This window comes from Tiliqua scincoides, chromosome 5, assembly GCF_035046505.1.
Source record: "Tiliqua scincoides isolate rTilSci1 chromosome 5, rTilSci1.hap2, whole genome shotgun sequence".
Classification (NCBI taxonomy): domain Eukaryota; kingdom Metazoa; phylum Chordata; class Lepidosauria; order Squamata; family Scincidae; genus Tiliqua; species Tiliqua scincoides.
In genome coordinates this window covers 101227766-101244653 of record NC_089825.1, presented here as the reverse complement: position 1 = coordinate 101244653, position 16888 = coordinate 101227766, and the positions used below count along the sequence as shown (strand labels likewise).

Below are 16888 nucleotides of genomic sequence, written 5' to 3'. Positions count from 1 at the left end.
AAGAATGGGGAACCTTCAGCCGTGATCCTGCATGATCCCATTCATTGTGACAATTGCCCAGCAGTTGGATTGTCCCTTATCAGCCTTCATACATGGAAACCATCATCAGTAGCCATCGAACCTCTCGAACATCTTTCCTGCTGAAAACAGGGCTGCATGGGAGATACACTTCTGAAAAGAGTCTTTATTGATGTCACTGAGCATTTCATCAGCTCCTCTGTGGGTTCAGGAGCTTTCACTCAATTGGCAAGGAGGCTTTGTTTTAGCCTTGGGCTTCCAACACTTGACAAAAGTAATGATGATGATAATTACTGGACAGATCATCATCCTTCTCAGCAAGTTCAACCTTTTGCAAAGTGAGAACAAATATGACCTCGTCATTGCCAACTTTGCAATGAGGTAATGAATGAATGAAATGCATGTTGGGTACTGAGGGTAACTGGCCAACAGGTGTGTGACATGTTATGGTCCCTTATACCAGCTTGCGGCACGGGTGACCTCCCCATGGCGGAACGGTGCCTTGCCTGTGGAGACCCTGACAGGGGTTGATCCCCCAAGTGCACCAGCAAGGGAAACGCCAGCTGCAGAACACTTTGGGGAGTTAATGTGACGCCAATCTCTGCTGACCTGGAGTCCCGGAATGAAGCCAGGTATGCACTCATTGGGTTGCAGGAGGCTGGAGGGGCACCTCTGCCTGGGCCCCATCAGGGTGGACCCTAAGCCAATCCCAGGGCAGCCCCAACCACTGCCAGGAAGGGAGGATAAACCTCTTCAGCACCCCCTCACCAGGGATCACAACCCATAAGAACCTGGAATGCCTAAAGCGAGCTGAAGGCTGCAGGACAAGCCCAAGGACAATGGGGCTGTACCCCAGTAAAGCACTTAAATCCTGTTAGAACTCTTACTAACAGGACTCTATGCTGAGCCCTTGTAGTGCAACAAGGGCTCAATGAATGTAAAGGCTCTCACACCAATAAATTGACTCTACAAAGCAAGTCAACAACCTCTGCGGTCTCTTCCCTGGTGGGATAAGTCAGTCTTTACTTGGGGCATCTTTACCCCAAATCAGGACCACCAGGGGGAAAAGCAAGATCCCGTCATGGAAGTTACATTGATGGAGAATGCAGGCAGTGGCCCCTTGGGCCCCGCTGAGGCCAGGAGGACCTCATCCCCTGAGTGGATGAGATGGTGGCTAAGGCCCAAATTCTAACCAACTTTCCAGCACTGGCATAACGGGGTCAATGGGACGTGAGCTGCGTCCTACAGTTGGGTGGCACTCGGAGGCCTCCTCAAAGTAAGGGGATGCTTGTTCCCTTACCTTGGAGTTGTATTGTCCTTATGTCGGCGCTGGAAAGTGGGTTAGGATTGTACCCATAACCGACAATAAACCCAGGCCAAGGAACAGCAGCATAAGAACATAAGAACAGCCCCACTGGATCAGGCCATAGGCCCATCTAATCCAGCACCCTGTATCTCACAGCAGCCCACCAAATGCCCCAGGGAGCACACAAGACAATAAGAGACCTGCATCCTAGTGCCCTCCCTTGCATCTGACATAGCCCATTTCTAAAAATCAGGAGGCTGCACATACACATCATGGCTGGTAACACATATTGGATTTTTCCACCAGAAATTTGTCCAATCCCCTCTTAAAGGCATCCAGGCCAGATGCCATCACCACACCCTGTGGCAAGGAGTTCCACAGACCAACTACACGTTGAGTAAAGGAATATTTTCTTTTGTCTGTCCTAACACTCCCAACACTCAACTTTAGTGGATGTCCCCTGGTTCTGGTGTTGTGTGAGAGGGAAAAGAGCATCTCTCTATCCTTCCTGTGCATAATTTTGTATGTCTGAATCATGTCCCCCCTCAGGTGCCTCTTTTCTAGGCTGAAGAGGCCCAAACGCCATAGCCTTCCCTCAAACCTCATGTTGGAACAGCGTCCCCCAATCCGAATGACAAAATGGGGCCTGAAGGTGACCCAGAGGCATACTTGAACATCTTTGTAAGGATGGCAGTAGCTGCTGCCTTGTCCCTTTCCAAATCGGCAGCCATCCTCACCACCTTGCCTGCTTAACCTCGCACAAGAAACTGTGAATACGCTGACACCCCTGAAAGCCTCATCCTACACAAAGGTCAAATCTACCATCTTAGGCATGATAAATTTATTGAAGGCTATGTATTGGTAGTGGTAACAGGAAATTGAGTTCCCTCAGGGAGCCAGCACATACCTCATAGGGAACCAGCTCAAAAGCAATGGATTTCGCTGGTTTAAACCCACCACATGATCCTCCCAGGAGGTAGATGAACTAGTGCTCCTGGAGCATTTCATGTTCATGCTTCCACTGACTGTCCAAAACTGGATACTATGCAATAAGCCAACAAAGAGGAAACCATAGCCTTAATGGAGACTGATGAGACAGCCACCAGTACCACCTTTGGATTGGGGGTCCACAGCCTGGGCCGCAGACTTGACCACCGAACCTCCCCTATGAGCTTGCAGGGCCCCGGCCTGGGAGGGCCCACACCTCGAGGACATGGATGAGATGATAGGGCCTTGCAACACCCAAGACCACCATCCAAGATGGCTCCAGCTAGAGTCCCTGGACCCGACACACCAGATGCAAGAAGACCCCAATGGGAGGACCACCAACGCTGCCACTTCAGAGGACCAACCTTTTAATCTGTTTTACCTGTGGCCAGCCAGGACATATTCAGCAGGAATGCCCTGTAATGGACTACCCCCACACTGAGGCCTGGACTGCAGCAAAGATACAGGAGGCCTGGGAGGACACTCGCCCAATGGTGCGAGCATGGGTAGATCGGAGACCCGTGTGGGCGCACCTCGATTCTGTGTCACTCGGACGCTGGGCAATGTGCCTGGGGGCTCCCCTTGGATTAGATGCAATGCTGATGGTGCACTGCATTCATGGGGATGTCCACACCATCACTGACGATTGGTCAATTTAGTGATCAAGAGAAACTGCCAGTTCCTGCTAGAAGGGGTGGTTCCACATCTCCAATAGGGGACTAGTACTGGCCTAATTTTGCCAAATTGTTACACAAGGGAGCCCTGGAAGATGAGATGGAAGTCACAGAGAGGACCCAGGAATAGGGCTGCCTTGCCTATATGTGCCCTAGGTACTGGGTGTGCGTCAACTCGATCATGCATTTGTGGGATTTGCACTCTGGTCTGCCTGTCGGAGGGCTTCCAGTAGATACAGCTGTGCAGGTGCTGCCGATCTCACCACCTATTGGGCTCGATCTGCCCACTCCCATCACTGTTGCCACCTCGTTCCATCCTCCTCACGCCCCATTCCACCCCTCTAACCCAAACTCTATCCCACCTCTCCCACCCCTGCACTGGACTTACCTGCTCTGGCAGGCCTCCTGACATCCACTGGTGCACGCAGGAAGACTCTGGCATTTCTGCTTGTGCACCTGGGCCTTGTAAGGTCACAGAGTACTTTACAGCACTGTGATGAAACAGTTGTCATTATTGTGGAGAACTTTCCCTCCATTTCTGAGTTGCTTCATTTTCCATGGGGAGCTAGCTAGCCAGTTAGAAAACAGAGATCCAGGGTCAGAGGAATGATCACAAGGAGATTTCTCTCTCTCTCTTTTGTGCATTTCTGATAGGGCTAGATGAGGAGAACCCACTCTCTGGGGATCAGAGTGCAAGGCTGCTGGGGAGGGCCCCAGGGGCATAGACAGGGAGAGCCTGCTCTGTGGGGTCAGAGTGGAAGGCTGCTGGGAAGAGCCCCAGGGACATAGAAAGGGACCAAGTATCAGCCAGGTCAGAGCATCAGGTTCTGTTTGTGTTGGCCTGTCCTCCCCATCCAGACTGTGGGAGCTCTCATCCCCTCAGATCAGGTGATGCTGAGTGGGATCCAGGCTCTTGGCTAGTCCAGCAGGGCCTGCGCATGTGAGGCTTCCATGCAGAGTCAGCACCATTCAGAGGATGTTTATCTGAGAGAAACCAAACCTGTTTACATGGTTTTCTTTTCATCTGTTAATAAAACCTGTTTTGCTTAAAACCTCTGCCGTGTTCTAGGATCAGTGGATTTGTCAGCTTCCCTGCTCTGCAGCTGCTACTGTCAAAGTGAGGGCAATATCAACCCAAATAGCACTCTTGGGGAGAGGTTCTGCCCAGGGAACCCCTCTGGGAACCAGATCATTTGGACTGGTGGCAGCGGACTAGATCTACCAAGTCTTGTCCCACTACGCTGCATGTTCAACTGATTGGAAGGGGGGTGGGTGGGTGGGAAGGGAGTGAGCGCTTGGCACTAGGCACAGGTCCTCAATAGGATTGGACCATTAACGTGCTTTGCATCATCCATTTTGGGAAGGGAATATGTCCTCAAAGAGCAATTAAAGCAAGATCCTTCTTTAAATCCCCAATCAGGGATCAGGTTGAGCTGGTGCCAGTGCTTTGATCTTGGGTGTCTCCAAGAGACTCTATGTTGGGGCTTCGTGTTGAAGAAGGCGTTGCTGATGCAGAGACTGTGATGACAGGGGTTGGCCATTTTCGTTCATCCTCCCAGTGCTGAACTGGCTTAAGCAAGTGGGCCATGAACTGTGATCAGCACCAGCTCTAGCACTGAAATTGCTGAGGATGAACAATGGCTCTTTTTCGGGGATTTTCTTGATAGTGGTGGCCAGGTCATCATAGAATTTGTCTTTAGCTTCTGCTGAAGATGACAGAGTCGGTGCATATGCACTGATGAGAGTGACAAGTCCTGCTGATGATTGGAGCTGCAGGGACAAAATTCTTTCACTTCCTGCAGAAGGTGGGATGATGGATTTCAGTCAGGTATTTCTGACCGCAAAGCCAACACCATGTTCCCTGGTCTCGTTTAGTGGTTTTCCCTGCCAGAAAAATGAGAAATTTCTCTCCTTTACAGATCCTGAATCCGGCAGCCTCGTCAGGTTTTTTGCACTGACGAGATCATTTGCACCAAATGATTTGAAAAAGATCATTTGGACTGGTGGCAGCAGACTAGATCTACCAAGTCTTGTCGCACTAAGCTGCATGTTCAACTGATTGGAAGGGGGTGGGAGGGAAGGGAGTGAGCGCTTGGCACTAGGCATCACTGCCCTGGCTCAGCAGGTGTTTGCTAGAAGTCCTTCCTCCATGTCAGCCGCTTTTGCGACAGTGCATCCTGGAGGAACGTGTGTTGCGCTGCACAGGTCCTCAATAGGATTGGACCATTAATGTGCTTTGCATCATCTGTTTGGGGAAGAGAATATGCCCTCAAAAGAGCAATTAAAGCAAGATCCTTCTTTAAATCCCCAGAGGTGGCTCTTTCTAATCAGCCCCGGAGAGTGTTTGTTTTCCTCTTTTATAAAACTTCTGAGTGAGACACTGTCTTTCTGTAACATGGAAGAAGGATGTTCAAGCAAGAGAGCAAGAATTGTTTGGGCATGCATCACCAAGCATTCCGCATTGATCTGAGCTAACGGTCAAGGTTAATGGTAGTGCTTCCCTGTTTTCATTCTGGTGTTGGAGCATATGACTGTTCAAAACAAGCCTCATACAGTAAACCACTGCTGGGGAAGCACAATCAGTTGTATGTGAGTTATTTCTATCCTTCTACCAGTCTTACTTTCCGGTGGCTTCTAAATGCATGTCAGAACTGGAGATCAGACATAACGGTTAGCGATGCATGAAGCAAAGAAAAAAATCATGATCAAGCACCATTGATATCAGGTTAGCCATAACTTAAGCCCCACTTAATTCACTGGAGACTTGGTTATCAATACAATTTTCTGATCAAACCCCAAACACGACCTAAAATGAAATTTAAAGTCACTTTCTACCCAATCCTATCCATGACTGGGTTGCCGGCTGGAACGTGTTGCAACAGCAGAAGGCGCTCTGGTGGCAGTTTTGGCAGTGCTCTCCACCTCTGCCGCCAGACCCTGCTGTGCTCACCGAAGAAGGTAAGGCAGCAGTGGGGTTGGGGTTGGGTGGGAAAGAAGAGGAACAGGGGCCCAGAGAGGCTGTGGATGGGGGTGGATTTGGCCACAATGGCATGCACTGGATCCTATCCCCTCTTTTCCAAGCCTCCCCTTTATCTCCTCAGGCCTATGGCAGCCACAGAGCTGGCACAGTTCCAAGAAGACCCATTGAGAAGGAGGAGGCTTACATAGGGGTAAGGGACATAATTCAAGCTAAGCCTTCCTATTTGTCCCCCCCCCCCCACTGGTCACAGCATGATCATTTTTTATGCAGCTCCATTGGCAGCGGGGGGAGGAGGAAGATAGGACTGGGCTCTTTGAAGGATTATCATAAGGGAGAATACATGAAGAATTCTGTTAAGGAAATCCAAAAATCATTCTAAAGAAACTCATAGTATTTTGAACTTCTGTATTAAATTAAGATAACATGTAAAATACATTGTGTTATTCAATCAGGATACTTGATGCCATGCTCTGTCCTGCAATCTTGGGGGGATGTCTGTAGCTGTTCTGCCAAATCGAAAATGTCTGAATCTGTGTGCTTCTGTCCTAGGGTGTGATCCATCAAAGCTTCAGGCTGGAGACTTTCTCAGACTCTCCTGAGTCGCTGGCATCCAAGGCAACCCACTGGCTTCTCTGACTGAGGTCACATTCAGAAGAATCAAGACTGCCAAAGGTGCAGAAATGGTAGTTCTTAGCAGTGGTTTCATCTTATTGTAACAGCACCGAAATGTGAGGCAGGTCAGTCTGGGAGACAATGAGATACCCAAAATGAACACCATGGCTGATGAACCATATGAAGAAGAATCTCCCCATTCAAATAAAAATTAAAAAAGATAAATTACTCATTTGAAATCCTATCTGTGAAATGAATGCAATTTAGTCAAAACTAATGCCTCATTAATTTTAGTTGTACTTAATTAAGCCATTTCTGCCCAATGCTGCATATACACAACAAGGGTCAAAGTGTACACCTGTGGGCTGGGCAGAAATGGGCTAATCATGACAAAATTTCCTTGAACAAAACACGCTTTTGTTAAGTATCATCATTAAATGTGGGAGAGGCACTGTTAAATGCCAAATATTTATTTATTTTCCACATTTTCAGGTCAGGGTGGTCTACATAGTTCCTCCTCTCTACCCTGTAAGGTGGGTGAGGTTGAGAGAGAATGACTGGCCCAAGATCACCCAGGGAGCTTCATGGCTGAGTGGTGATTTGAACCTGGCTCTTCCGGGTTCTAAATCCAACTCCCAAACCACTACACCAGCAGTTTTCAACCTTTTTTCATCTCACGGCGCACTGACAAGGCACTAAAGTTGTCAAGGCACACCATGCTGCCAGTGATGGGGTCACACCCCCATTGGCCCTACTAATAAATGAACTTCTCCCAAATTCCTATGGCACACCTGTCCACCACTCATGGCACACCAATATGACGCAGCACTGTGGTTGAAAATGGTTGCACTACACCATCCTTGCTCTGAATAAATATATATTAAAGTAATAAATGAACATAGAAATGAACACATAAATAGTTGTTCATATTTTATAATGAATAGGATTTGAGCCCTATTCTATGCATGTCTACTTAGAAGTAAGTCCCAGTATAGTCAATGGGGCTTACTCCCAGGTAAGTGTGGATGAGACTGCAGCCTTTGAAACATTGCCTCTAAAGACTAATGTGCTTTTGTGTTTTATTTTCAGTTATGGTAGAGCCATGAAGAACATTCACAAAGCCAATGCAACAACCATCACAGCTTTTACTCTGCTGGCATTTGGGAATGAGCCCAAACTTCAGATTCCTCTCTTTTTGCTGTTCCTAGTCATCTACACTGTGACCATAGCTGGAAACATGATCATCATTGTGTTGGTATTTTCTGACCGCCACCTTCACACTCCCATGTACTTTTTCCTTGGGAATCTCTCTTGTTTGGAGACCTGCTACACTTCCACAATCCTCCCCAGGATGTTGTTCAGTTTCCTGATGGGCGATAGAACCATTTCTGTAGGTGGCTGCTTCAGTCAGCTTTACTGGTTTGGTTCCTTAGTGGTTGCAGAATGCTACCTGTTCGCTGCAATGTCGTACGATCGCTATCTAGCCATCTGTAGACCACTCCATTATGCAACCCTTATGAGCAGAAGACTCTGCTTTGCGTTGTCTGCTGGCTCATGGCTTTGTGGGATCAGTGTTATGACGTTAGTAATAAGCTTGATGTCACAGCTGAATTACTGTGGGCCCAATGAAATTGATCATTTCTTTTGCGAACTGACACCAGTGATTAATCTAGCCTGTAGTGACACCACTGTGGTGACGTTGGCGGGTCTTACCGTCTCGGCCATAGACACCATTCCTTCTTTCCTCCTGACGCTGGTATCTTATGTGTGCATCATTGCCACCATCTTACGAATCCCATCGTCAACTGGGAGGAAAAAGGCCTTCTCTACCTGTTCATCTCATCTCATTGTGGTGTCTCTTTTTTATGGGTCACTGATATTTGTGTATGCGATGCCAAAAAGGGAAGGTCTGCGAGCAGCAGACAAAGTCTTTTCCGTCTTCTACACTGTCTTAACCCCACTAGCCAATCCCCTTATCTATAGTTTAAGAAACAAAGAGGTGAAGGATGCTTTGAGGAGAGCTGTACACGGATGCCAAGTTTCAAAGTGATTTGCAGGTGAAAAGGAATAGTGCAAAGTAGTTCAAAATTATTAGTTCAAAGAACCAAAATTGTGTAATGGTTTCATAAGAAGCAACCCAGAAGACACAAAATCTTAAGTAAGCTTTTGGGTCTCCCCGGCTGGATATCAAGCTAAGTAATAAAAAGTGATGCTGGTGATTGACCACTGTGTAAAAACCCTCAGATTCTGCAGTTTAGTGGTTCTGATGTTAGACCTGGAAGATCCAAGTTCAAAACCCCACTCAGCCTTGAAATTTCTTGGGTGAATTTGGTGCAGTCTCTCTCTCTCAGCCTCCCAAGTGTTCCATCCACCACTTGCCTCCTGCCCACCCCCCATATTGACTTCCCAGAGTTGGGGATCTTTGGCAGGCTGCTGGCGCACAATTGTGGATACTCACCATTTCGGGCAGCAGCTCAGCTGTGCTCTTTGGCATGTCACCTTTTGCAACAACCATAAAGCACCTGTGGAGGTTTACCAAGTCAACTGTCTTGGCTGTCCCCTCTCCCCTCTAACCAACTCTCACTGTCTAGTGATGCCTGCAAATCAGTCTCAAACCCCCCCCCCCTTTCCAAAGCAAAAACTTGTGGCAGCCATCAACACAGAGCAACACAGAGAGGGAGGGGGAGCAGCTAACAGAGACAGGAAAAGGCATGATTTAGAGGAAGTTAGAACTTACAGCTAGCCAAATCTTATCACTAACAGACCTTTTTTGCTGACAAGCTAATAAAGTGCCTAACCTAACGGCATTCATATCATCAGACACTGGATGAAAATAGAATAGCAAGCATCGCGAAAGGTCAGAAACAAGACTTCCCTTTGAGAAGGCGGGGGCAAGCAAAAGAGAGTGAAGAGGGCGGGAGCAGAAGAAGGACATTTAGGAAAGTTACCAAAGAGAACTTCCCCTTTTTAGGACGCTTTGTTTGAATGACAACTGAAATGTATAAAAGGGTGTCACACCCCACTGGACCCCGGGCCTTCTGAATTTGAGTGAGCAGAGCTCTCAGGGGTCCCAGGCATGCCTTGCTAACCAATAAAAAACCTTCCTAGCTTTCCACCTTCTAGTGTCTTGCTTATTCATTCTCAGCGGCACTGGACAGAATCCACCCCTGTTGGACCAACTGGCTCTGCCCTTCCAGGCAGGGGTACGACACTAGAAACCAAAATGGTGACCGCTGTAACATATGGGACCAGGGAAGCAGTGCCAGGTCTCCCCAGGGCAGGGCAACAAAGCCCATTTAGCACCCAGGTGGCCTCAATGGGTCTCCTTGGATCTCTGCCAGCCATTGAGTGGGCGCAGAATCGAGAAGACCCATGTTGGGTTTCGCAAACCCAGCAGTGGGGTCAGGATACAGCAGCAGAGACTGCTACCATCTCTGCCTCCCATCTCTGCCTCCCTTTAAAAAACACAAGACTCACAGCCCAATCCTATCCACACTTTTCATGGAGTAAGCACCATTTACTCTAATGGCACTTACTTCTGAGTAGACATGTATAGGCTTGGGTTGACAAGCAGGAACTGAGTCCAAAACAGTTTCTTTCCCTGATCTCAGGCATGTATTTGGCTGAGTGGAGGATGGAATTGCCTGCCCTAGTTAAACTGTTGGGTTTTTGTCTTTGGTTTGCTGACTGCCAAGCTGAATTCACTCAAGTCTATCATGAGCAAGATGAGAGATAGCTGTGTCTGTAAATAAAACAAGAAAGTGTTTTAAAACAAGAAAGCTCTGCCTCTACAATGTCTCAACATTCAGGGAATGCACAACAATCTAAAAATGATTTGAAATTTTCTGATGAACCAAATGGCATTTGGAAACCAATTTTCCTTTGGGCATTCTTAAAAACCCCACTGCTGATCACTGATTGATCTACTAGCACCAATATCCTAATTATTCTAAACGCTTGTTTTCAACCAAGGGAATATTTGCTTGTTATTGTATCATCCAAGCTCTCTCCAGTGGTTCACAGAATGCATTGAAAAGGAACCAGTCAGCAGATGTAGAATGGTACTTCCCCCACAATAAGGAGAAAATCGAAATGTTTAAAAAGAGGTTTCTTAAGCGTGCCTCATGGCTGTATCACAGTGTGTGTACATTCCCCACTCTCTCATACGTGAGCAGCCCTTCATCCTTTTCTTTGTATCCAATCAGAAGCCTTTGAAGAGAAGAGTGGACAAGGCTCACAGGTACAAGATGGGAAAGCACTAAAAAAATAAGCGTTTTTTGTTTTTTTAATTAAGATCTTTGGCACAATGAAATAAAATTTCAGCCTTATTGAAGCCTTATTTTCAAATGGGCATTTCAAGCCCATTTGAAATGAATGGGAGTTGTGCATTCCATTCAGTAGGGCTTATGCAAGATTACTTGACAGAAGGTTGCGTCCCCAGACTTTCACTCTGGCTCACTCTCATTCATAGAAATGAATCTATGATCCATGCAGACTTCATGCCCAACCAAATTATGAATGGGTTGGAAAGTGAGTCACTACAGTGGAATAGATTGTTATGTTTCTAACGTGGTCTTTCTCCAAAGATCTCCCAACCACTGTTTAGGTAGGTTGGGAGAAACAAGAGCTATTTTCATTGTATTTTTATTTTTTTATACACCCTTCCTCCAGGTTCCTCCCCCCTTTTGTATGCACAACAACCCTGTGAGGTAGGTGAGGCTGAGAGAAAGTGACTGGCACCAAGGTCACCCAGGAAGCTTCATGACTGAGCCGGGATTTGAACCTGGCTGTTCCAGGTCTAAGTCCAGCTCCCGAACCAATACACCATCCTGGCTCCCCATTTTATATGTGATAAAAATTAAAGAATGCAATAAAGGATGGAGCACAAAAAAATGCTGTTTGATTTTGGTAAAAGGGTGATCTAGTGACAGTTTGAAAGCCATAGCCATTGAGAAATGCTGGTGCAATTGTATGTGCTAGAAAACTGCATTTTCTCAGCAACCTGGGTTCAGCACCTGTTTAGGAGAGCATCTTAGACAACTATACATGAACTACCGACAGAGTCCATTCCATTGCTAGTGAGAAGGAATGTGGCTAGTGAGAAGAACAGCCTCTGTGAGCTAAGGATTCAGAGCACAATCCTATGCATGCCTCCTCAGAAGTAAGTCCCATTATAGTCAATGGGGCTTACTCCCAGGAAAGTGTGGATAGGATTGTAGCCTCACTCTCTCAACCAGGGTCAGTGATATGATAAAAGAAACGAGGGAGTGAGCGTCTGAAGAACTGTCACATAATGTTGGCAGAAGTTTGCGAGCTTGTTGCTCCTCACATCCCAGACATGATGTAACAGGTGCCTGTGACAGCGAGATTGGAAACAGCAGTCACTGAGAAATGCTTATCCTATATCCCATTTCTCTTGAAATCTATATTGTGCTTTTGAGTGCTGGGAAGGTATGCTACCTTCAGAAAGGAAAATATTTTTCTAATCAAAAAATGCATTGATCTTTTGCAAGGGAATCACAAACATCAACAGACGAACAGAAAAGTCTCTTAGACTCCTCTGAAATTTTCAATGAAAAATATGATCTTCCGGACCCACTTCCTGACCCACTTCTGTATTTATAGTGACTTCTCAGCTCAGCATTGACAGCAAGACTCTCATCAGCAAGACTTTCATAATGCCCCCTGATGACAGGGCATTTCATATTACTTACAATTGTCTCCAAAAGCAGTTCCACTGCAATTGCTCTAGCAACATTGTGAGACTGATATCTCCCCCCCCCCCACCCAAAAATATATAAAAAAAATGTCAGGCCTTGCAGTGGGAGCAGCCTAGCTTTCAAGATTTGTTAAAGCAATCTGAGAGGCATTGCCAAAGAGGAAGATTTTTAGACCAAGATTTTTAGACCAAGTCCAATGAGGTTCATGAACATCATGAATAAAAAAAGCAAAAACTTCAAAAAAAAACCATGACTATCTTGATGTGAATCTCCAATAAAAAATTGCATGTGATAAAATTTAAATATTCAAAAAAACGATAACCCACTACCGGGTGTGTGGGGGTGTGTGTGTGTGTGTGTATAGAGAGAGAGACTGGGTCTAATTGTATGACATTTGGATTGACTAGTCATTTGAAAGCTTGATATAAAGGGGCATGTTGCTTGTAATTTGGCTGGTAGTCATGCAATAAACATTTATGTTTGATTCACAAAATGTTTCTATTGCTATGGACTGCAGTAGTGTTTCTCAAACTGTGGGTCTGGGCCCACTAGGTGGGTCGTGGGCCAATTTCAGGTGGGTCCCCATTCATTACAATATTTTATTTTAATATATTAGACTTGATGCTACCATGGTATGTGAAGTGCATTTGGGGAAATGTTACAGACCTGTACTTTTAACAAGCTACTCTGCATATGCTTTTTATAATGATAGTAAATGGAACTTACTCCTGGGTAAGTATGGGTAGGATTGCAGCCTAGGAATGTAATAAATTTTCCTGTTTGATGATGTCATTTCCAGTCTTGACATCACTTTCATTCTACAAAGTGGGTCCCAGCACTAAAAGCGAGAACCACTGGACTACAGAATCTGAATGTCTGGGATTTATATATGCTTAAATTCATGCAGTTGCAGAATTTTTTATCCTTCCTGATGTGTATTTTTTATTCTACCAAAGGAAATCATAAGATTCTGAGAGTCTTGGTTTTTAATATTTGTTGATATCTCAGCAACAATGGATAATCAGACAGAGGTTACAGACTTCATACTGATGGGCCTAACAGATCGATTGGAGATTCACACCTTCTTGTTTGTCCTCTTCTTGATCCTCTATGTAGTCACAGTGCTAGGAAATGCCACCATTGTGTGTGTAGTAGTGACAGAATCCCAACTTCACACACCAATGTATTTCTTCCTCAGTAACCTCTCTTGCCTGGACATTTGCTACTCAACGGTCATCCTTCCCAAGATGCTCACTGGCTTCCTTTTAGCCCACCAAAGAATTTCCTTTGCGGGATGCATCGCCCAGCTCCATTTCTTCCATTTCCTGGGTAGCAGCGAAGCTCTTCTTTTGGCTGCCATGGCTTATGATCGGTATGTGGCCATATGCAACCCGCTCCGCTACCCAGTTATCATGTGCAGGAACACGTGTCTTCTACTGGCTGCAGTTCCGTGGACCCTTGGATTTTTTCATGCCCTGATGCATTCGGTGTTGAGCTCTCAACTTCATTTCTGTGGCTCCAAAGTCATTGAGCATTTCTTTTGTGACATCAAGCCACTTCTGAGACTGGCCTGCAGTAGCATATTGCTCAACCTCAGCCTCCTCAACATTGTCACAGGCTTAATTGTCATGCTCCCATTTTGTCTGACTATCCTTTCATACCTCTATATCATCTCTTTCCTCTTATTGAAGGTTCAGTCCCACAGTGGGAGATGGAAAGCCTTCTCCACCTGCAGTTCTCATCTCACCGTTGTAGGTTTACTCTATGTGCCCGTATTGTTCAATTACCTGCCCCCTTCCTCTGGGGACTCTCCACAAAGAGACATGATAGCCACCCTTATGTACAGTGTAGTTACCTCTTTCTTGAACCCTCTGATCTACACCCTGAGGAACCAGGAGATGAAAGCAGCTATGAAAAGAAGCCTGGGCAGACTCTTGCATTATTTAAGAATGTGAATAACTGTTAAAGCTGTTTCTCTGTAATACTGATGAATGACATTGACTGAATAATGTGAGAGCTTATGTGTGGGCGGGGAGGAGTAGGAATATTTGTTATTTACAGGTGGAGCCTATTTATCCGTGTTAGTTCTGTTCTGTGACTCGGCTCCATTAACAGCACTGTGCTAAATTCCATAGAGTTAAGCAAATATGCTACAGCCTTACACTTGGGACTGGAAGGAAACTGAAGCAGCTGTTATCAATCCCCTCCCCTCCTTCGACTCCCCCTTTCACAGGTGGGATGCTGAGCTTTTAAGAGTCCAGTCCTATACATTTCTACTCAGAAGTAAGTCCCATTCTAGTCAATGGGGCTTACTCCCATGAAAGTGTGGAGAGGATTGTAGCCTAAATCTCATGCTATGACTTGCTGGGAAGACTTGTTTCAGTAGGCTGGAGCATGAAGAGCCTGCAGCATCTCAGTGGGAGGGACAGGACTGGGAAACACTCCCCCTCCTGCCTCCCCCTCCTTAGCTCTTCCCATTGCCAGCTGTCCTGCTTTTTTCACAGGTGGGATGCTGAGCTTTTAAGAGTCCAGTCCTATGCATTTCTACTCAGAAGTAAGCCCCATTGTAGTCAATAGGCTTACTCCCAGGAAAGTGTGGAGAGGATTGTAGCCTAAATCTCATGCTTTGCTTGCTGGGAAGGCTTGCTTGCTGGACTGTTTTGTTTCCGTAGGCTGGAGAGCAATCCCCTCTGTTGCTACTGCACCTGCCCCTGTGTGCGTGTGTGGGAGAGAGAAAGAGAGCAAGCAAGCAAGCAAGCAAGCTCCACCTTGCTGCACGTGCTCTGGCTACAGAGGTTTTCCGTCCCCCTTTCCCTTCCTCAACCTCTTTGCAGGCTAAGGGGCTCCAAGAGTGTTACTGTTCCTTCAAAAGGGGAACCTCTTCCATGGCTCCAGGGCTATTTCCCTGCCTGGGTGAGTTGGGACCTTTTTGCACTGTTTTGGGCTGCCTGGAAATGGAGCAACATGCCAAAGGAGGCAAAGGTGTGTGTGATTTTCAGTTCCCTCCACCCTATTTACATTGAGACAAATCTGCAGATAAAAAATCCGTGGATAAATAGGTTACACCTATATTTAGAAGATTTACATGCCATCTTTCCTTTTAAAGAGCAGTGGCACCAAAGCAGCTACCACTGTATCCACCAAGTGACAGGACTCCGCTGGAGGTCTCCTTGTGGGAAGAGGACTTTCATCTCCTTGCCCTGGGGAAAGTCCCAAGCCCTGCAATGGGGCTTCTCAAGTTTACACTGGCTATTTTGCTGGTGTGGAGTTGAGAAATTCTGTGTCATGCTGGAAGGTCTGACAAGAAGGTCAGAATATGATGGAGCAGAGCTCCTCCTTTACAGCACATTTATGGCACTCAGTGCTGGTGCTAGAGCTCAACACCAGTGCTGGCCAAGTTCAGGATTCAACCTTAACAGCCCAATCAGATTGAAATTCTCTCACATTGATGTAGTGGGACCAGCATGGCTTACGCTGTATTCCATGGAGGAAGTTAGCATTCTAGAGCTCCTCAAGGTAAGGTGACATTCATCCTCTTTCCATAGGGAAAGCCCACCTGCTGCAGTGGGTCTACTCAGACCTATGCCTTCCAATTTGCTGGCACAAGTCTGAGTGGTTCTGTGTTGGAGGATCAGGTCTGGGAAGGGGGATAGGATATGGTGTGTGCCAGTGGCACCAATCCTGCCCCACCCCCGCCCCACCCCCTCCCTGCCCTCCACCCACCTCCTCCTAACCTGGCATTCATTACCTGATCTGTCGCGCATTGAGGCATGCACTGGCATCTGTAGGATGGCACAAGCCATCCCATCTATGCCGTGCCACTAACTCCTACACTGTTGCAAAGCACTTTATGGAACTTCTCCAAGCACACACTCTGCCAGTGCAGGAGGAGCTTAGGATTGTGCCATAAGATGTCTTAGAACTCACACTTTCTGGCAGGAGGGCCACATCATCTCTCTGACGCTGCTTTAAGACTATACAAAATCTACTCAATGGGGTTAAAAGTTGCTGTGTTCCTGTGGCTTTTGGTAGAGGAAGTGAACATCTATCTCTGCTGAAGGCCTGCTACTGTTGAATGGATGTTATGGTCCTAAGTTTTGGTTGCTGTTGCCTGTAACATTTTCACTGATTATAACTTCTAATGTGTTTATATTGTACTTTATTACTGATGTGTTGAATGTCATCTCAAATCTTTGAATGGCTGGGTAGAAATGTTTTAAATAATGGTTAAATAAATGAATGGAACTTGCAAATACAGAAACTGTATATATCTGAGTACCAGGTGGGGAGAGAGCTGTCACCCTCTGAACCTGCTGGAGGAATCCAAGTGGTCACTATCAGAAAAAGGTGGGGTACTAGGTGAGGTGGATCTTGAGTCAGAAGTGGAGCCCTTCATATGTTCAAAACTATGTATCCCCAACCTCTGAAATTGTGTGAGCAATTGGTGCCTAGTTGCTGGATGAAAATTTCAGCATCTTTGTATAATGTAAAGTTTTGCTCCAAATCCTCGGAAAATTCCAGTTATGTTGAAGTATTAAAGAGCAGACTCATGTATCATCTCTTTGGATTTTCTCCCTCTAATAGGAGATGT

The 16888-nt window shown here is 46.3% G+C and overlaps 2 protein-coding genes across 2 annotated transcripts; both read left to right on the top strand.

The window, feature by feature from the left end:
- The first annotated feature begins 298 nt into the window (after positions 1-298).
- On the top strand, positions 299-9271 carry LOC136652664 (olfactory receptor 6B1-like). The gene is made up of 3 exons (XM_066629591.1): positions 299-399; positions 7667-8598; positions 9111-9271. Exons 1-3 carry the CDS (start codon positions 299-301, stop codon positions 9269-9271), a joined length of 1194 nt encoding a protein of 397 aa, XP_066485688.1.
- Positions 9272-13310: 4039 nt separating this feature from the next.
- On the top strand, positions 13311-14252 carry LOC136652663 (olfactory receptor 12D1-like). The gene has a single exon (XM_066629590.1). The coding sequence runs from the start codon at positions 13311-13313 to the stop codon at positions 14250-14252; it is 942 nt and encodes a 313-aa protein (XP_066485687.1).
- Positions 14253-16888: the final 2636 nt, after the last annotated feature.

What these genes read in the sequence shown, in the direction of transcription:
- LOC136652664 (XM_066629591.1), top strand. Translation starts at nt 299, where the DNA reads ATGATGATAATTACTGGACAGATCATCATCCTTCTCAGCAAGTTCAAC. An exon ending in ATTGCCAACTTTGCAATGAG is followed by an intron (nt 400 to 7,666) that starts GTAATGAATGAA and finishes TTTTATTTTCAG; the next exon opens with TTATGGTAGAGCCATGAAGA. An exon ending in GAAGGATGCTTTGAGGAGAG is followed by an intron (nt 8,599 to 9,110) that starts CTGTACACGGAT and finishes CCTGTGGAGGTT; the next exon opens with TACCAAGTCAACTGTCTTGG.
- LOC136652663 (XM_066629590.1), top strand. Translation starts at nt 13,311, where the DNA reads ATGGATAATCAGACAGAGGTTACAGACTTCATACTGATGGGCCTAACA.